Source organism: Pristiophorus japonicus, chromosome 15 (genome assembly GCF_044704955.1).
Source record: "Pristiophorus japonicus isolate sPriJap1 chromosome 15, sPriJap1.hap1, whole genome shotgun sequence".
NCBI classification, from domain to species: Eukaryota; Metazoa; Chordata; class Chondrichthyes; family Pristiophoridae; genus Pristiophorus; species Pristiophorus japonicus.
This window is the reverse complement of record NC_091991.1, coordinates 157260280-157282018: the sequence shown is the minus strand read 5'-3', so window position 1 is coordinate 157282018 and position 21739 is coordinate 157260280. Positions and strand designations below refer to the sequence as shown.

Below are 21739 nucleotides of genomic sequence, written 5' to 3'. Positions count from 1 at the left end.
CCTGCACTACCTTCCTGCTCTTGATTTGTCTCTTGGTCACCCATTGACTATCTATCCTAACCCTTACCTGCGACGTGACCAACTCACTACATGTGCTATCCACAACATTCTCAGCATCATGCATGCTCCAGAGTGAATCCATCCGCAGCTCCAGTGTCGTCATGCGGTCTGTCAGGAGCTGCAACTGGACATACTTCCTGCACACATAGTAGTCAGGGACACTGGAAATGTCCCTGACTTCACACATAGCACAGGAGGAGCATGACACGGGGTCAGAGCTCTCCTACCATGACTTAACCCTTAAATTAATTTACTTACTAAAATTTACTTAAACACCAAACAGCTACTTAGTTCGCTGCCAATTAAACCAATCTAAAAGTCAGTCTAAAAGAGAGTTATACTTACCAGTCGAACAGCCAACCACTTACCAGATTGGTTGTGATGTCACCTCTCGATTTCGCACCCCTCTATCTTTCTCTGCAGCTGGTTGGGCTGGTCTCTGGCCTCCGTCTCCTACTCTCACACTCCTTATCAGCTCCTATAGTGTCAACACTGGTAGGAAAAACAAGACAAAACAGCACCTGCCACCCCCACTTACCCTTAAAACTCACCCACTTACCAAACTCACGAATGCCACTCTTTGCTGCTGTACTCCGTGCTCTGCACGAGCTGCCTCTTTTTAAACCAGGTAGTGAAGTGCAATCAATTTGAAACTCATAGCTGCTAGCATTGGAGCAATATTGGAATTAACATCAACGATCATAAGATTGCAAGCCTACTTATGCAGAGTAGTATTTATTTTTAAGAATGATATACATCAAAATAGTTCATATTTTTAAATCAAAATGAGTGATTACCATTCTCAATAAGTGATATTTGGCAGATCTGTGGCAGGACTCAATTTTGTCAGAATTTCTTCCTATCCCCTGGTGGCAATGAGGATACAGTATATTACCAAACAATTAAAGCCCTATGATTTTTGCTCATGAAGCAGAACAGCTGCATTGTCTTTTTATGCATATGATGAAAAGTGCTTTCCTACAAATAATGAGCACGATTTGCAAGCCAGATAAATATCTGGTTGGCAATGGGATTGATAACAGGCCTGAGTGCAGACCAAGCTATTGAATACTACATGGAAAATGCTGGTTCTTGTATATTTGGGGCTGTGAGAGATTTTGTTTGTAGCAGGACTGAAATCCAGAGATAAACAGTGATGTGGTAATGAATTAACATAGTTTGTTCTTTTGCTTAATTACCTTTGGGCATTAGGGAATCTTTGGACAGAATTTTCCCCCATGAGATTAAATAGACGGGGCAGAATCATTTGTGGGACTGAGCTTGATGGGTTGAATGGCCTGTTCTCATTTTCTGCATTACCATCTCCAGAGAGGCACTGCAACTTTTGAGTTGACATTAAAATTTACCAAGGCAAGTATGGCCCAAATCAAGATATCTGATTTTAATTCTTTCACCCAGGCTGTACTTGAAGTCCCGGTCTATCAAGCTAATAGTTTGAGACAGCTCAGCCATCATTTATGAAGAAAACCTTTTCGAACACTCATCAGAAAGTATGGTATGAGAAGAGGCTATTCAGCCTGCTGAATTTATTCCCTGGCCAATTTACTTTCAGAGAAAAATCATGTAGGATTATTTAATATGCTACTTATGGGGTGCAGTTTTTATAAACCCTAGACTGGATTACTTTCTTAATCTGCTTTTTCGTAGGCCTTTTCTGGATCTTTAAAACTTACATAATGCAAAGTATGGAAAATACTGTGAGAGTCAGTTACAGGAAAAGGCTTCCTATAGCTCAAGTTTTGAAGTCAGGACAAAAGTGTTAAATCAATACTCTAAATAAAGCAGTTAAACAAAACTGACTAAAATAGATAAAACCCAGTAGCTCTTTTGTGTTGCATCACAAGGAGGACCTTTGTTGCAAGCATCAGGCAAAAAAAGGTCTGCCTTCTGAGAAAGTTAAAAGCACTCAATATGGCTAGATTGGAGGAGGAAAGTCAGCAGAGAACTCTGATTTTATGACTGGTATAGACGAATTAGGTTCAATGTATTTCTCTGCTTTCTCAGAGATCCTTGGGAATCAGCGCAAAGTTATCCAGCAATTTCATTGCTTGGGTGTGGAATGGCAGTCAATTCATTTTTATTCATGGGGCAGAAAATTATTTTCCGATTTATACTAGCCGATTTTCCTTGGCTTTGCTCATGGAAAGTCTAGGGTCTGGCTGTGATGTTAAGAAATGGTTGTGGTAACTGGTCCTATCAATTTAATGACAGTGCTCAATTGATCCAAATAAGCAAATTCGGGTAACTGAAGCTACTTGTAAAATTCCGAGGTCGAATTGACAGCAATTGTTAATGGTTTGTAAATGTAATGCTTCAAGTCCAAAGAAACCAGCATGAGGGCTTGGCTTTCTTTCCCTTTTGAAGATTGCTTTGCATGTATAACATAGTATAGCATTCTGAAGTGTCATGTCTGGTGTATGACAGACATGAGATTCAAATCTTTATATGTTTTTCAGTTCAGGTGTTAGCCTTGGCTCAGTGGTAGCATACTTGTCTTTAAGTCAGGTGTCAGATGAGTTGCTAAACTGAAGTCCTCTCTGGTGGATGTAAACGATCCCATGGCACTCTGAGGGAGAGTAGGAGACAGTGTAGAAATTAGTCTGGGCCCTTTTTTGGGCCTAGACTCAGTCCCGCAGCCAAAAATACAGGCCCGAGGCCATCACAAGAAACATTAATTTTGGGCCGTCGGCAGCTGCCCTCACGTAAACTCAGGGGAACGGGTCAGATCGAGCAACACAGGGGCCGATCGCCAGGACTGGTGTTGGGGGAGGAAAGCACTCCTGCTCAGCCTGGCTCCAGAGAAAGTTTAAAAAATATATAATATACATGTAGTTGGTGGCCACTGAAAAATCCAGAGCAGGGCAGGCTATGAAGTTTAATTTCTTAGATTCACAACTCCTTGTTGAGGTGATTTTATCTCAATTGTTTAACTTGGTAAACATGATTTAGTTAATAAAATGTAACTGAAGTCAATCCTGCAATATTTAATCACACTAGATAGCGCTAATTCAGTGGATTTTGTAGAAAAACACATCCATATTATCCTGAATGAAGACCAGCTGGCATCACTTTGAATTTTGAAGTTGTCCCCTCTCGCAAACTGTTAAAGTTCCTGGAATCATTTTAAATAACTGACCATGTAACAATCTAACAATCACTTAAAAAGACTTAAACAGTTTCCCATGAGGAAGGATGGAATTAGAAGATGCTATTCAGCTCAGTAACATTGTTCCTTCCAACACATTTTGCACAGTAGCTGATTCATCCCAACTTATTTAATCGCCCTAGGCAAGTGAATAGCCAGTTTAAAACCCCACCAGAAAATTCCATGTTCCAACAAAATAGAATTATGGTTTTTGTGCAGCATTTAATACTCTATATTTACCTTGTGCAAATATCTATTCACGTTTTAAAAAGGAATTAATTAACATACTGTATTCCCCATATCTACTACAATGTCATTTAAGAGACCTGGATGTGCAAGATAACTTTACTCAATTGGCCCTCAAGGTCTTTGATCACTTTCATCGGGTGGGAATGTCAAAGTTTTGTAATGCCCATAATTGTTCTAAATGTCTGCTGCACTAGTCACATTATTGGGGCAACTCCACATAGCTCTTTCCCAATGTATTCTTATAGAAGATGGTCTAAATGGACAATTTAAAGAAATTGCAAAATGCAAAATAACAAGCCAACAGAAGTCACTGATGGGATTTCAATCACAGAATAGGCTTTTGTGTAGTTGTTCCAGATTTTGAAATTAGGACAAGGCCCAAAATCCAGAGCTGTCAAATTTTTCAATGTGGGGAAGTCACTGCAACGATTGACATGCTCCAAGGAGTCGCTGTCCTAAATTGTGACAGGGTCACTTTACCCAAAGTGACAGTGTTACCATTGGAGAAAATGTGTTTTATTAGTACATGGCAACATATACTAAATGCTGGTAAAAGGATAAATTCCAACAAAAGAAATCTGAAATCATGTGAAAGATGATCCTTCTGGAATCATATCACAGAGTCTATGGAAAGGTTTGAGAACCTATACTTTAAAATACTTGCATTTAAGCTCATTAATAAATAGTTCACAATTCCATAGGTTGAAAACAAGGCACACTCAAAAGAAAAAGGTTCTTTCTTGTGGGTGTGCAGAGAAAAAAATAACAGGTCTATACTGGAGGACTGGGGTGGGGATGAGAAGCGAGATGATGCATCATAGCACACCTGTCGAATAGGTATTATTGGTTTATTTGCAGTGGATGATTACTGAAACCAACAAGCCTTTGTCTCCCAAAAGCACACAACTTATCATGAGACGTATGAACATAAACAAGGATACCAGTTCATGCTACTATATAGAGCAAAGATCAAATAATATGCTTGCTACACAGCATTTATTTTTTTGTAACACTTAGAGAAAAATGAGTATTTGCCTATTTTCTGAAACTTTACAGGATGTACAATATCAAGCCACCTCCACACCAACTTCCCAACTGCTACATGATTGCTTCACTGTATACCACAGATCTCTCAGCATGTACTCTTTTGTAGTTGCAAGTCCAACTAGAATAAATGCATAATGTTGCCCCAAATTTATTTTAAAAAGTAACTTAAAATAATCAATTTTCAGCACAAATTGTCATACTCAATGGCTTGCAAAAAAATGTCACAATCAGATTGGGCTACATGAGTCACATACTCTTTGGGCTTGAGTTATGCTCCAACATTACTATTTTTCAGCCTGCCAATCATGACCTATCCTCTATTTGCACACTTAGCAAAACCAGTTGCTTCAGAAGGGATCAGAGAAGCCCACTGAAAACCTGTAAATGATGCTTAAAACTGAATATAATCAAACTATTGAATCTTCAGATACACTTAGTTTCAATTCATATTTTATTGTGCTTCAGAATTTTATTTTTTTTAAACTGATGGCATACTTACCATCTGCTAAGGTTAAATATAAGATCAGTACAGGAGGAGTACCATTAGTACATACAATATTTATTTAGCAACACAAAGATAAGTTAATTATTTATCAGGTACTCCACAAATATTGTGGAACAGTATCATTAAAAAAAATACATATCAATCTATTCAGAACAAGCAATCCTTAAGAAGCATGAAATCTCCACTTAGAAGTAAAGGAAACAATTTGTGCAAAGATTTGTTTCGTCAACTTGGGTTTCTTTTGACCATAAACATTCCAGAATTAGGGACATGGACAGCATAGGACAGTAATGAAAGAGGAAGTGATAAAATAGATAAAACAATTCTAGAAATAATTGGTACTCCCTGACTGTGCATAACGTAGTACAAAAAAATTATATAGTCCAAGTTTGACAAAAAAAGACAAACCTGTATTCATTGCAACTGTTGCTAAAGTGAATTTAAATTCTATCACACGGTTGTTAAGAGTAGCAAAACACACTTTTTTTTTTAAACTTAGTTTTTTCAATGTTTACATTTTAATGTACAGCATCATGCAATGGCACTTTTTTTTATAAAACATTAAAACCTTACTGTAGTAGTCTGTCTGCAGTCAGTACACTATTGACTGCTATCCTAGCTCTCCCTTCCCCCCAAAAAAACCTCATTCACAAACCAAATACAAAGATAAACAATGATTCGAAAACCTAATTTGCAATCCCTGTATTAAAGTTTATTATTTGTTTTAATTGTCCGTTGTTGCAACTCCGTACACTCCCACCCTGTAATTCATTAGACAACTGCCACAATTTTACTGCAAAAAAGTAACGGAGTAATCTTTAAAAACCATTAGTGATCTTCATGGTTGTCTCTGATATAGCAGCTAATCACTGATAGGTTCCTTTTGAAGGGCCAACGATCAAAAACAAGTTTCTCAAAGTTAACAATTCCATTTTGAAGTCAGGTTGATGGTCTTTAAAGTCGTTTAATTGTGTCACACACATGCAAACTCCAGAAACAAGGCTTCGTTTTGAAAATTGCTGGACCCATAATTCTTCTGCTATGAAGTTGAATCTTCCCTATTGTATTCCTTCAGTTCAGATTAGCTGCAGCACAATACAACAGAAACTATTTCATATTGACCCATGCAAGATTTTTCCCGCTTCCTCTAGAGCCTTAACCAGGCCTCATCTCTCAGCCTCCATGGCAACATTAACCTTCTGTTCTGAGGTGGTTTGTTGGGACACTGCTGCTGGCCAGCCAGTACGTGGAATTGGTGCTGCTGGAGTCCACATGCCCTGCTGGTTTGGAGGAGACATGGGCCAGCCTGAGTTGAAGTTTACAGGAGGAGGAGACGTTGCCATTGAGGCAATCGGGCTGCTACTGTTGAAGCTTTCTGAAGCTTTCAGCCTTGAGAACATTGTAAGTGCATCTGGAAAATTAGGAGGTGTTGCAGGTGTGTTAGCTGGAGTGCACATCTGTAAAAATATAAAAACAAAAGTCAACATACATCTTAATCAATGGCAAGTCAGCAGTATTGAATCATAACTTAGTTTAGCTAGAATAAGCTAAAATCATCACACAATAAAGTCACTTGAAAGGTATGGTCAGTTTTTGTCCAAGTCCAGCTGTAAAAGGTTTGGTTACAATGAGATTTATGGGCAGCAATTGCTTGGTTCAGGGAATATTGCTAAAAGTAGGAAAACGGAAAGCAAGCCATGGAGAAAGTCCATGAGCTAGAATTGCAACGACTTTGCGACTGGGTTTTTGCCGCGATTTGACCCTTCGCGGCAAAAACCTGGTTGGTGGGATCTTTGGGGTGCCTTTGTACCGCCGGGGAGAAGAGCGCCGATGTGCAACACTGCAAATAGCGTTTGCAATCAATTTTTGGCTCTCTCAGGACCCGTATTCTACCGACAGAGTAAAATCTGTTGGTGCAACCCTGCCAGCAGTGGTAAGTATGAAGACCTGAAAAGGTAAGCTGAAGTTTTTATTTTTAAATTCTTTTTCAGCAATTTAGTAGGCAAGGGTTTGAGAATGTTTTTTTTGTTGCAATTTTTTGTTGTTTTCCCCCCCTTCCCAAGGCATCTCTCGCAGCGCTATCGGCCCCTGACTAAAGTTGCTGAAATTCGCAGTTTGCGCCGCGAATCCTCGTGCAACACTGATTTTTACCAATGCGCAAATCAAAGGCCGAAAAGCGGGCCTAAAAACGGTAGCGAAGTGAAAATGATAATTTGGCGTAAAACTACCATTTTCACCGAAAACCGAAATTCTAGCCCCAAGTCCATTGTTAACGTCTACTGTACGCAAGTTAGGAAAGCCAACCTGGACGTATGCTATGTCAGAAACCGGATGGTTTATAATCAACATAGGTGCAGCTGAACTGAAACAAATTAGCTATAAAGTATCCTTGAATAGTGAGACATGATGGCTGCTGAAATAATTTGGTTGAAATTTAACAGATAAACAGAACTTGATAAACCACTCTACTGTAATGTGCATGGCACCTCCACTATGGAACAAAATCTAGAATTTCCTCATTACTGTGCGTACAATTAGACTGCACTTCCCCAACAGTACAGAGTTTAACCAGCAGCAATTGAGATACAAAGAGCAGGGATATCCCAGGTCGGCAATTAATTAGCTGGGGAGCTCCAACTGCTGAAGTATGCATGGAAACATACCCCAGGAAGGTGTCCACACTTTCACGGGGAGGGCAAACGAGGCACTGGGAGTTATTACAATAGTCTGGCTGTCAACTAAATTATGTTGATGCTTCCCTGCTGGTTTAAAATAAAACACAATATTTATGGGGGAACATAGGGGACTGACCAGAAAGCTGGGATAGGGTGGGTGGCTTAACGACATGTGTAACACTGTCCCATAAGTGAAATATTTGTATCCAAAAGCTTTCAAATTTGTTTTGTTACCTTTCATTGGTTAACAGAACCACCTATCTAAAAAGTACTTCATATTATGTACTATACACCAAAATGTCATGTTTTACTTTTTAGCATGATCTAGACTGTGTTTAAGAATTGCTTCCTAAAACAAGAATAGATCAGTATTATTTTTCTTTTCAAAAGTATATGCAAAGGAACTACAATGGATAGCGATGCAAAAAGTAAACAGTTTTAAATTCCAACGGTTAGCTTTGTATTCGGACACTTTTTCAAAAATATATCAAAGATGGTGCAAGAAACATTTTAGCTAGCGCGATAGCAAAATATTTTATGAAAATGCATTACTATGTGGCTAAAAGGCTCAGTGAGCAAATGCATCACCTGAAGGTGTGTGAGTGACACTGCTTGGGGGCTAAGTGAAAAAGGAAGCATGGGAATAACTGACCAGGGTTTCTGATTTGGATCACTATCCAGATACCCCTCATGGAAATTGTGCTTCAAATACTCTCCCGACACGCAGTCTAAATTCTTGCATGGATTACAAAGAAATTGCAACGCTGAAACAGGCCATTTGGCCCAACCAGTCGTTGTTTATTCTCCACACAAACTGTAGTCCTAACCCCGTTTCCATATCCCTAAAAGTTGACAGGGTTTCTGCTTCAATCAGTAACTTCAGTAGTGTATTAAAACCTGTGTAAATGCTCACTTGGGATGGTACTGATGCCATGGAACTGTACCCAAATATATGTGTCACCAACTTAAGAAGTATTTTCTAATTTCAGAATGTAAACTGAGGGGGGGGGGGGGGAGGGGAGGAAAGAGAGACTGTTCTTTACACAGATTACTTTGAAGTGAATGGACAATACACACTGTGCAAATTTCAAGGCAGTGTTATTCCATTACCCCATGATAATTCTACTCCCTGATGAAACTTTTGCTATGGAAATTTCTCTTTATGGTAAACATTTTATTTTGCAATATATACTACGTATCATAAAGATTTACATCTAGGATTTATGTTCATTAACAAGAGTGCTAAAGATTGCTAGTGACAAATCACAGGACTGCCCTCAAGTTTTCAGCTAATAAAAATTTGAAAATAGCCATTTAATATCAAAATAAATTGCTACTTTAAATATATTGCTAACTATTGACTAATTTTGTATTCATTCAACAGTTTACTGCTCATCCCCAGGTTAGATAGGAAGATTTATGTTTGACTAAAGATGATTAATTCACAACTTCCCCGAGTTATCACACTGTCAATGAAAGAAAGCGCAACATGAAGGAAATGTCCAATAAATGTTCAGTACAGTACAAATCTGCAAAGACATTCTGCTTATATAAAAGTTATTTATTTTATTTTGCTTGTCACTGGAATATAGACATACTACACCAATATAAAATGGACATTTGTGACTTTGCCAAACTGTTTGCTGCCAATCTAGTGAGCTGTGAAATTATTCAATGAGCCTAATGTGGTGTTTGTATTGCCTCTAGGTGCAGGTGATCCAGGACGATGCTGGCTCTGTCCCACACCCACCTGGAGCGATTCTGAAATCTGTGGGAATAATACTACCGTGAACAGTCAACTGGTTTTAGTCTTTTTATGAAAACACAGTCAGTTACTACCTACATTCAGCGTGGGTAAGTGCTTTGTATAATTTAAACTTACAACTACCTCTATTGAAGGAGTGGAAGAAAAAAGTGTTATAAATACAGGGCAAAGCACATAAAATATATTTTCAGAGGATGCAAAATTGCAGTTACAACTTCAGCGATCTGGACTTTGTATCTTATAAATTTATAATGGCAAGGGTAAAATGAGGACCTTAAGAAAATGTCTTTGTATATGTTGGCTTATTCAAAAGCAAGATTACCAGGCTGAAAATAATGTTTATTTTGTTGAATAAGTCGTCTTGCAATACATTCAATGTTTTGGCTAGGACAATATAATTATTTGGAGTCATCAAGGTTTTAGTGTCTCAGCTAAATGCAGATCAGCAAGTGTTATGAAACATTTTAGTGCTTCAATTTGCAATCCTAACAGATACCTACCAGTCTTGTTTTGTCTGGAAATTTCAAAAGCACTTTCCACATCCAGTTGAAGTACAGTACAATATGTTCAGTGCCAAATCTCACACAAGCCCAGTATGGCAAATATCACACACTAATCACTTCTTGTTGCTGAGGCAACAACTGGAAAACTGACTGTTATCTGGATATTGTATCTATATTTACTTTTTATAGCAGAGTGCACATTACAAGTCTGTACTGATGAAAGTAAAAGTACAGTGGAAGAGGTTCTGTCTTCATGCTTTTAATGTCAACTTGGAACAGCATTAAAGTTTTAACATTCAAATATCTTCTTCCCCTCTCCTATCACATTGAAGAATTCTCAAAATTAGATTCTTTGTTCTGGCTTTGAACACACTCGGTGTTCCTGAAAATTTTGACATGGATTCAGAATTGCCAAAATGTCATAAAAGTGTACTATAATCGCAGCAGTTTCTAAAACCTCTACCCCCATATTATTGTTAAATTCAGGATATAGTTTAATGGAAATATAACATTTAAAAGTTCTGCAGAACTATAGCTGTAGTATCAATTTCCCCCAGTAACATTTGGAGAAAAAAACGGAATGCATTGTTCGCCACCCACCAGACACCATTCCCAGATTGTCTCACTGTGACTTTCACCCGAATGTAAATGGTGAGACAATGTAGACATTTTTGAAATGTGCTAGTAATTATTTTCGTTTTCTTATTTTTGCAGGACACAACTTAGCAACCAAATAAATGAAAATGTCACTCAAAAGTAAAGAACTTGCAGCACTTTTTGAATTTATAGGTTCACATTTGTTTACAAACACATTAGCTACAGATGGCCAAGTAGCTCAGCAGGGGTGCACAGGAAGGTTCATTCATACCCAACTGCATTCATTGAATTCATTTCGGCTGTTGCTGGCTAGGTTACTAGGTGGAGTACTTCAATTAGTGAGAGAACTGGTGCAACTAGTTCTATTTTTCAGACAATTGACAGGAGCCGTGGAGAAGTCTGCAATTCACCAAATAAAGTGTGGTGACAAGAGGGAGCTACGGGTGCTGTAAACACTAGCCATGTTCTTTAGCGGAAATGTTTTCAATATTGCTCTGCACTGTAATAACCGGTTAGAGGACTCACCTTAAATAAGACATTACACTTCATACTATGTATGTTTTTCCCACTATGCAACAAAGCCAAAAAGTATGAATGAAGTGTGTTGACATTGCTTTTTTCAAAGTGAAAAAAATACAACTGAAATCCAAAAAATGGTAATCAACAGATGCCCTCTTGTCTCCCTTGCCCTGAAAAAATTACGTTTGCTGAAGCATGGTTCCATGGGTGCTGGCAGCGCTTCGGTACCTTTCCCATGTGGCCATTTTAACACATGTTGGCCTAGACAATAAGTGGCAGAGTTTTCAGGCAAAATAATGGCGAGTTTAATGTGTATGTTGTTATTAGCGTGTAAAACGTTCAGCAATGTGTGGCGCGGAAGAGATACCCCGCGAGTGGTGAATTGCCACGAATTGTTGGAAGCTTTGTGCCACTCTGCCGTCAACCTCACAAAAACAGTAACTTACCACCAACCTCCCAGTGAGATTCAAGAAATTGCTACATTTGTGCATTAATTACCAATTAAACTTGGCACAGAGTTATGGTGGGTACTTAACACCTTAAGGACCCTTTTAATGACAAGATTTATGTTTCTACACTGCCACTGAACATCTCTGGCCCAGAAAGGGAACAACTGAAACTGTTGCGTTTTATTCCTACAGATAGCAAATTGTTGTTGGAGATTTTTTTTTAAACTTGAATTAATTTTATTTTATTACTTTTCCTTTCTGAAGGGTGAAGGAAAAAGTCTAACCAACGGGACATGCCGCAAGATGCTCGGTATTGGTTGAGTATTTGATCAGCAGGAGAGCAGGCATCATAGCCGAGTCTGATCCTGTTCTCATCTGGCGCCCACAAACATTTCCAGCAGGGAGGGTGATTTGGCGCAGAAACCTTTGCCGAGTTTCCCCTCCCCAATCCAGGGTTACCAATGCCACCTGCAGCACCTTTATTACTGCTCTGAATTAAATTAGCTAATCCAGCAAGACTGTGGATTAAACCTAGGACGTTGTTGGTCTAGATGTTTCAGTTACTCACTGCTTTGAATAGCTGAACTACTGAGAGCACTTTAGGCTTTAACCAAAGTTTTATTTTAAATACAGTAGTTTTGAATGGGTAAAGCAAGTTTCAGAAGCACAGAATCAGTCATTTTTATATGTTAGTCTGCACTACGAGACCTTTAATGTTGACACTGTGGACTGATTAAAAGCATGTCATTATGAGTTAAATTAAACTATCTTGAATGGAGATTTTAAGTGTTGCTGGCTGGATTCAGTCAAGAACTAGAAAAATGGGCATTGATCGCTTCCACTCAGTCCCTGCTGGAAACGCCCCCATTAAAAATTTCCATTCAGGGTCCCACTCAAATCCAAGTGGGGACCTCATTTTGTACACCTCCTAATCAGGGCCTTCAGTCAGCCTGTCGAATCTCTCTACAGTTGGGTGGAAATATTCCTTAGTGTTACTTCTGCCCATTTAGACCAGAGTTTAAAAGATAAGCTGCATGATCAAATCATACTTAAAGAGCCATAGGCCTTTCAGATCAATTATTTTGAATGCAATTTTCCTGTTTTTTTGAAAGAGCACAGAGGAAATTTTTCTGGTGACAGACCAGAATCATTGTTTACAGAATCAGAAAAACTCCTTCCAAAAGTTCAGGAAGAGGGGATCTGTAAAATGCCAATACTCAAGTTGCAGATGGCTTCTAACTTGAAACAACAGTCACACCCTTTTTGGCAAGTTTAAAAAAAATCTTCCTACTAGGGGTTGTATTAAGAGTCCACGTAACTATATTTAATGCCTAACCCGATGAAAGCTGATAGGAGGCATTTGCTGGCATCTTAATCTGCAGCTGCAGAAAGAAACTTGAAGCTAAATAGTATTACCCTACAAATTCTCAGTGCATTTTATCCCAGAGCTTCCTCTTGGTGGTAGTGAATAACTTCTGCGTCTCACTTCCTAATCTTACACTCCGTCTTGATGCTCCCCTGGTGGCAGGATTGTTAGGCGGCTGACTGCTGGGCATCAGTAGGAGCCTCTGGGTGGAGGTAGGATTTGACTTCCTTCGGCTGGGTCACAAGAAAGCCTTGCAACTCACTCTCCCACATCCACTGTTGCAGCGGTTGTTTTGTCCAGCTTGCTTTCTGCCAAATGCTCTCTCATTTTAATGGGGCGGGGTTGGTGGGGGGGGCTCAAGTGGTTATATGTATTGTTCCCCTCAGGCAGCAACCACATCTATCCTTACTCCAGTCATGCCCTGCTGCTAGGCATTCATTTAGCAGTGATCTGCATTGAAGCAAACTAATGGTCCCAAAAAATCCTGTGTAATAGTCTCTATCGGGTCCTCAGCATGTTGAACCCAGACAAGCAGCCTGTTGTAGATTGAGACCAAAATTAATCTGACTGGGTTTAGGACATCTATCACTAGGGGCTCTGCTGCAAAAGGCCAGAGAAGCACCATATTCTTCACGGCGGATTGAGGTGCTGAGAAGCCTTTGTGCACAACTGAGATTAGTGAATTCCTTCACACTCACCAACAACCCTTGCAGGGTGTTAGGCATTCCTATAAATGGATGAATAAAACATTAGTTTTCAGACAAGCATCCTTATAAATACAGGCACCATGAAGTCTCAATCGCAGGACTTTGCAACTGGGGAAAGATGTAACCTGACCAGTTCTTGTTCTTCCCATTCATGCTCAATGCTCCCTCCTGAAACTTAAAACTCTCAGGGTAAATGTGCCTGTACTGGTGCTTGCACCATTAATAAGGCAGGGTACACTGAAGTGCTGGCTTCTTCTGCAGCACTGGCACCTAGCATTGTTTCGTGTGACACCTATTGAAAAGGAAGAAGAGCACAGATTACAATGCTGGCTTCATGCCACTCTTCAACCACTGCCTACTTGAGAAGAAACAGGCTATATGGTATTGAGCTCAAGTATATGCCTCGGGAACGGTGTGTGAGTGAGCAGGATTGGATGAAAAACATGACAAGGATGGTACTAGCCCTGAGATAGAGCAAGTTCTCCAACTTCATCTTCCCACACTCTCCCAATGCCCTCTGTGCTAATGATTTTCAGTTTGACATATTTTCAAAAATTTGGGTTTTATATTACAGGCCCTTCCTCCATCCATCTCTGTCTGCCCCTTGAATTAAGCACTACGTTGTCCTACAAGCAGAGTTGAGAGATGTAGAGTACCAGGAACACATATAGCGACATCCAAGTACCCATCTTGGGTACAAGTACATATACAGACATCATGTTTTTTGGGGTGAAGCTCTGTATGATTGCTAGTGTGGCAAGAGTATCAGGTATAATTTGATGTTGCATGCATGTTAAGAAAGTGCTGTAACCTAGCTTGAGGGTGAAGAAAAATTCGTGGCATGCAGACATTGTCAATGTATTTGGTACAAGGTCATGGTGGATATTCTTACCATGGTTAAATTGCTGTGCTCTCGAAACAACTTCTATATTCGCAGTCAGGTCCTCTGCATGGTGGAAGCCACAAAATGGGGAGCACCACCTGTATGGTGTTCAGCTCGCCTGTGTGGACAGTGTCATACAGCACAATTCCCCTCTATCTCATTGCCGTTTTGTGAGACCTTGCTATCTGAAAATTGTCTGCCATATTTGCCTACATAACAATGTCTATGTTTTAAAAGTAATGCATTAGCTGTAAAGTGCTTACGATGTCCCAAGGCTACATAAATGCAAGTTCTTTCTTTCTGTCATTTCTTTCAGCGCCACCCCTACTAATGCATCAACAAATTGGGGGCTTTTGGATGTGACAACGGAGCAGAGACAACGATTTGTGACTCAGTCAAACATTTAGTCGTTAAAAACACCATCTCCTTCAAACAGCTGCTGTGAGTTTTAAGTCCCTACTGGAGCACCAGATATCCTACTTCCCCAAATAGTGAGTTCCCAATGACTCGCGCAACACACTTGAGGAGCTTGTTAAGAATACATAATTAGGTCTGATCCAGAAAATGTTGTGGGTTCGGGCATTTGCAAAGACTGTTGCAGTGGTTTCTCACTCAGCCTGCAAATAGCATACAATACCTATGCTTTTATCACTTGAATGCACTGATTATTTATAATGTTACAACCACTGCTGTAGGCTTTCAGGTCTATTCTATACTTAGTACAAAACAAAGTCAGTAGGTACACCAAAACCCCTGGGACAGCTTCCTACATATACATACAGCAAGCCATTATTTTTACAATATTGTATCATACTGAATTTCCCACTGTCTCCATTATTTTATTTTTATAAGTAACTTATGTTAAATACCTCAGGTCTTTTCTTTTGGTTTAGGATGTGACATTTACAACAGCAAATCACAGGACTTGTATGACACACTTGGAACAACCTCTGCAAGACCAACTCACATTCCCAGCCACCTCCTGCTGCCCTGGAAGTTACTCACTGCTTCCCCCCTCGTGCTGCCTTGTCTCTAGATTTTTTTCTGTCCTAGATACTTCAGTTGTTTTCAGGGATATACCCATCACATTTGCCCCTTTATCTTTCTTGTTACTTGCATCTCCCCACTGCTCTCTTTCTGTTTTCTGCCTTCATCTCCAATGTGAAGGAGAATTAATAAATCATAAAATGTCCAACTTCAATGAACACTAACAGTACAAAAGGCATCACCTCCATAATGAAGGATAGCACAAGGATCTTTGAAACTACAAAACATACATGCTCATTAATAAAAATATACCTAGATCTGTGGTATAAACAAAAACAAAGAACATTGGTAAATTATGGAAAATAAATCATTCATGGTATGGTCAATTTAGTTAATTTGAGCCTGTATCATTGGAGTTATGCACCCCACACCAATCGATACTTTGTTCTCTGGAATTCACCCAATGTATTCCTTCTACCAATTAGTTTGGTGCTGCTGTTTATTTAAAATGTGTGCCATCACACTCCAGTAGGACACAAAATTTAAACACAAGGTCTGATGATTTTATACCCCACAAAAAATACTTTCATAAAACAAAGACAGTGCAAAATTGCAATTATTATGCTATTCAACATTACACATCCATTATGTACTACTTTAAGCAACAACCATAAGCCATCTTTAGATATAATAGTGAAAAGGTTTTCTAAACAGACCTGGTCTCTATTGCTACAAACAGGACATTTGCAACCATTCACCATTAGATTACTGAATAATTGTTACCAAAACTATACAAAGAGTTCATGTAGGCCAATGAATCAACTCCTGACTTGCAATGCCATTTAACTCATAGATAACACAATTGTCCTGTCCTCTTCAATCATACTATTTTTTTTTTAATTTTAATAAGCGCCTGCCATCTCTCAACCCCACCTCCAAAAAAAACAAACGGGATCACAAAAAATTTTGCAATAGTTTTGCAATAGGATTTGAAAGTAACCCAACCCATATTGCCTCATGTCATTCACTGGAATACTGCATGCAGTTTTGGTTTCCATATTTACGAAAGGATATACTTGCTTTGGAGGCAGTTCAGAGAAGGTTCACTAGGTTGATTCCGGGGATGAGGGGATTGACTTATGAGGAAAGGTTGAGTAGGTTGGGCCTCTACTCATTGGAATTCAGAAGAATGAGAGGTGATCTTATCGAAACGTGTAAGATTATGAGGGGGCTTGACAAGCTGGATGCAGAGAGGATGTTTCCACTGATGGGGGAGACTAGAACGAGAGGGCACGATCTTAGAATAAGGGGCAGCCCATTTAAAACTGAGACGAGGAGAAATTTCTTCTCTCAGAGGGTTGTGAATCTGTGGAATTCGCTGCCTCAGAGAGCTGTGGAAGCTGGGACATTGAATAAATTTAAGACAGAAATAGACAGTTTCTTAAACAATAAGGGATAAAGAGATATGGGGAGTGGGCAGGGAAGTGGAGCTGAGTCCATGATCAGTTCAGCCATGATCTTATTAAATGGCGGAGCAGCCTCGAGGAACCGTATGGCCTACTCCTGTTCCTATTTATGTTCTTATACTTGATTGCTTTTCTTGTACAATGTGCTTTTCTCTGTGTCATTGTTGTTGCCATATTATTTTTCCAGGAATCTAAAGCAAACTTAATTATTGCCACAAAAAACAGATTTGGTACAAGCAGATGTGCCTAGACAAATGCACTTTAAGTTACTGTAAAAAAGAACGGAATATTCGTTTTTCATTGAGAACTACTTCACTTTATCAAGTTTATCCCGTGGGTAGCTGTGACAATCCAGAGTCTGCGTGGAGTTCGCTGATCTGAGTCAGGGCAGCGATATGGGCGCCACAATCAGCCTCAGTGCCCCGGGAGAAAAAAATAATTTTTTATGGACATTGTGTGAGGATAGGATTTGGCTTGACTGTTGTACCACCAGTATTCAGTGGACATTCGCTCACATAGTTCACATGCAAGGGGCTGGTTACTTGACCAAGACACCAGAAAAATGTTGAGTGCTCACTCGACTGTACACCAGCAAGGAGTCAATGCCTTCAGAAGAGCAATAGAAGAAAATAGATAATGGGGAGGAGAAAAAACCTCAGAATGCCTTCCCCATTAAAAATAAATAAGCCTTATCTCAACAGAGCCATATAATGCAGAAGTCACTCAAATTAACTGCAGATCCCAAATATACGATTGTGGGTGTAATACATCAGCAGTTTCAGCACAAGATTTTTTTTTAACATGGTCCAGTGAAGCAAAAGGTAGATGTGGGGAAAAGGGAATATACAGCTGGAGTATTCAAAAAAAATTGAAGCACAAAAGACGTGCAACAGCCAAAGCTGAATTTTCAACATGAGTCCTGAGAATTTAACACACACAGGAGCTTCATTAAAACGAATAGTCAACTGGACTGTACATATTGTTATCCTGTTAATACCTCATATTAATGCAGTCTTGGCCCAAACAGTAGAACAAAGTTATAAATTCGAAGTGGCAATATAACTCATATCTTTAGTATTAGTTCTTAGCTAAACATAATTTCCCTGTCATAAAATTTGTTTCTCTTTTGGATGTTAGGTTCTAACGAAAAAGGGACAAGAGGTAAAACCAAAAATGAAAGACAAGTGAATCTTGATTAGGGGAAAAGATATTTCACATCCATTCACACTTTGAGAAACGTTAGTTCATTAAGAAAAAAATGTTTATATCACAGTTTTCCCCTTCACTATATACACTGTTCACCTTCTAAACTGTTTTTTTCTTATTACAATATTTATATATAAAAATTATCAGCAAAACTAAACCAAAAAATCTGGCTTTTTGTAAATAAGAGTCCTTTGTATCTAGAAAATGTCTTCACAATCTTTGTTTGTTTATAAGAAGTTTCTATTTTTCCATAATTTCGATTATATATTTTTATGTCAATGAAAAGCAGCTGACGCCAATGTAACATTAAGATGCATTTAGTTTTGTTCACAGCAAGAAATCTGAATGGTGCTCACATCATTTATTTCATTTTGTCAGCCTTGCAGTTAATCCATTAATGTCTCATTTCCAGCAATCTCAGCCTGGTCTGGCAGACAAGACTAGGTTGCTTGAGGTTTGGCTATATCTGATGCAATTGAAATGGCAGGTCACATCTGGTTCTCGAATAAGCACGGATATCACTTCCAGATCTCAGGCCTCTATTCATAGAAATCAGAGTTTTTTTCCATAACCAGCCTCAAGAAGGAGGACAAAATTCAAACACCTCTGCATTCGACAGAAAATGCAAGACAATCTCCCAATCACAGGAAGTTTTTAATTTTACCTATCTCCTTAAAGCTCTTGCTTAATAACCATCATACATTTTAAGATCATACTTTATTAGAAGTCAAACCACAACAGCGTCAATTGTAATGTGTTTTAACCATTTGCTTATGAAATTATTTTTATTGAAAATAACTGCCACAAACATTATATTTACAACTAGCATTCACATAGTATAAAGCACACAAAATGAAAGAAATTGTATCATGTATATATTTTTCTTACTTCTTTGAAAACCAGTGAGTTAGCAATAAAATCAATGTAATTTACTCCAGGTCTAACAATATTGATATTCTAGAGGCAAACTTCATCAACACCACTGCTGTTTCATAAGGAATCCATTTTAGTTCAACTTCCTGACAAATGAGAAATGCCTGTGTTTACATGGAGGACTGTGTTTGAGGGAATTGTCACGTGGGGGATGGGAGAAAAACTGCTGGCAGGAAATAAACATGGCATCACAACACATGCCGAGACTTGGGAGAAACTAAACTTGGCGGTTTTATCATTTACCGGTGTTTGAATTCCATCTTTTCATGCTGCAACAAATCACTTAAAATCTTAATGCAAAATCATGTTGTTGCTTTCTCATTTTCTCTGACAATAGCTTTGTGCCTATTTACTCGTGTTCTTCTGTAAGCTGTGAGTGATGATTGTAGGGAAATGAGGGCACCAGACATTATTTCAGCAGCCCCATTTGTAGATTACACAAGGAATAGAATTTATGAGATTCCTTCTTTCTAAGATTTTAGAATATATATATACACACACACAAACACACACACACACACACACACGTGTTTTAAAAGAAAAAGGACAATAATTTTTCAACATTTTACTAAAACTGTTAAGACATTTTGTTTTAATCTTGCACAAACCAGCAAGTGTGAATGAACAATTTGGAAATAAAGCAAATTGTACTTTGGCCTGGAACAAAACCAAGTTTTGCTCAACATTTACTCATTTTTTGTACAAGCTTAAAACAGATGAGATTTTTGCGCTAGACAATGATGTTCACAATTTTTAAATCGTTAGCCATTGAAAAGATGTACCTTCCCCCCCTCACAAAAAAACTGTCTCAATGCACTCTTGATTTTCAAAACATACCAGTAGTTATCCCTTACCCTCTAAAATGCATTCACATAACTAAAGAGAATTTCAAGAACTTATAACTGAAGTGTAGATTAATACTATATTAAAGTAACACAGATAAGGAAAGAGTTTGCTACATGTTTGTGTATAACCAAATTTTATGTTCAAGTAGATTAGATTAAAAATGGCTGCCCCATAATCTTCGACTTTCTAAATACAATCTACAGCTCTATAAAACCAGCCTCTTAATATTACTTCGCTTTATTTATATGCATGTTTGATGGTACAAATATCTAAGTATTTTATTGCACAACCACAGAATCAGATTACATTTTACGAAAATGAAAGTTATGTATGCATAGGCGGAGCACACATTTTAAAACACTCACAGTAGGCTATCAACTGACATCTAATACGCTACGCACAAGATTAGGCCAAACATACCAACGACCATTCACATACCACAGAGTCCCTTTCAAAAAAAAACCACGAAAGGGCGGCGTTGACCACACAGAAAGTAGGTAGTGCAACTGTTTTAAAATATTTATTGGTGGGGCACATCGCAAACTAAAAGCTTGCTAACAAACAGAAAAAAAGTGGGCAAGCAGCACCGATAAAAACATTTCCAATGTAAATTATAGTGAGCTTAATGGGCTTTAACGTGGCGAGCGAAAACCATAACATTGCGATCACAACACGCACGGTGACAAACTCTTCCAGCAAACACGTTTTATCGTCGATCGCTTTTGGGAGGGGAGGGGTCAGGAAAACGTTAAGTTATTCGAACTGGAAAGAATGCGCATTTTAATAACAAAAGGCAGAAAGTGAGACCGCATTAAAAATATATAAAAGGGCATTTTCTTCACCCTCTCCCCAAAGCACATTGACGCCCACCTATTGAGTGACTAAGATAATGCGGGGTGAGTTAATCTAAATGAAAGAGAGCCGGGTTGCCGGGGTAGTGTGTGGGTGACTTGGGTCGGACATGAGGAGGCCGGGGCAACCGCCGGCTTTGTGTTTATTATTATTATTTTCCCCCCTCTCGCTGCCAGATCCCAACATGGCGGCACTGACCGACCGGGCGGAGGAGGAGGAGGGGGGAGGACGAGGAGAAACTCTAAATGCCGGGACACCCCCACCTCCCTTCTCCCCCACACTTACCATCTGATGGTGATGATTGTACGGGACGTTGGCTTCTTGGAAAAAGGCGCTCAGGGCCGTCTAAAATGAAAATCAACGAGAGACAAGAGAGGGGAAAAAAAAAACGGTCACTTTTGATCACACGATTTGCCGTGGAAACATCTCGAAAAATTAAGGCGGCTCGCTTTTAAATAAATGAAGAAAACACACACACTGCCTCACCTCGAATTGCCAGTGCGCCGCTTGCAAGAGCTGCTTGGCCTGATCCGCCGCACATCCTGCGGTCAGTACGAACTGATTTATCATAACTTGGTGTTTAAGCTCGTCCATATTAACCGACATCGTTAGCCCGACCGGCGAAAGGAAGAGACTTTTTCTTTCCTTTTCCCCCCCCACCACCCCACACATACACACACACTTCCTAAAGATTGATGCGTGTGTCTCTCTTTATATATATATATATATATAGAAGAAATAAGTCAGTAACTTTTTTTTTTTGTTGCTCTTCTGCCCGGGGCTTCTGATCTTTTACTGTTGTTGTTTTTCCTCGCAAGCCCCCCTTTTTTTTTTACACTAACGTGCTCCGAGACACCATCGGCTCCCAACACGAATACAAATATTTACGTAGCGCTCAGACTCCCCCCCTCCCATAGCCCCGGCGCCACGCCCCCTTCCCGCTTGAATGGCAGGTGAC

General features: G+C 39.2%; 1 protein-coding gene across 1 annotated transcript; it reads right to left on the bottom strand.

Moving 5' to 3' along the window:
* Positions 1–4946: 4946 nt before the first annotated feature.
* On the bottom strand, positions 4947–21680 carry ubald1a (UBA-like domain containing 1a). Its single transcript, XM_070856785.1, has 3 exons — positions 21268–21680; positions 21067–21126; positions 4947–6484 (listed from the first exon to the last, which is right to left on the bottom strand). The coding sequence occupies exons 1-3, from the start codon at positions 21451–21453 to the stop codon at positions 6194–6196; spliced, it is 537 nt and encodes a 178-aa protein (XP_070712886.1). The 5' UTR covers positions 21454–21680; the 3' UTR covers positions 4947–6193.
* Positions 21681–21739: the final 59 nt, after the last annotated feature.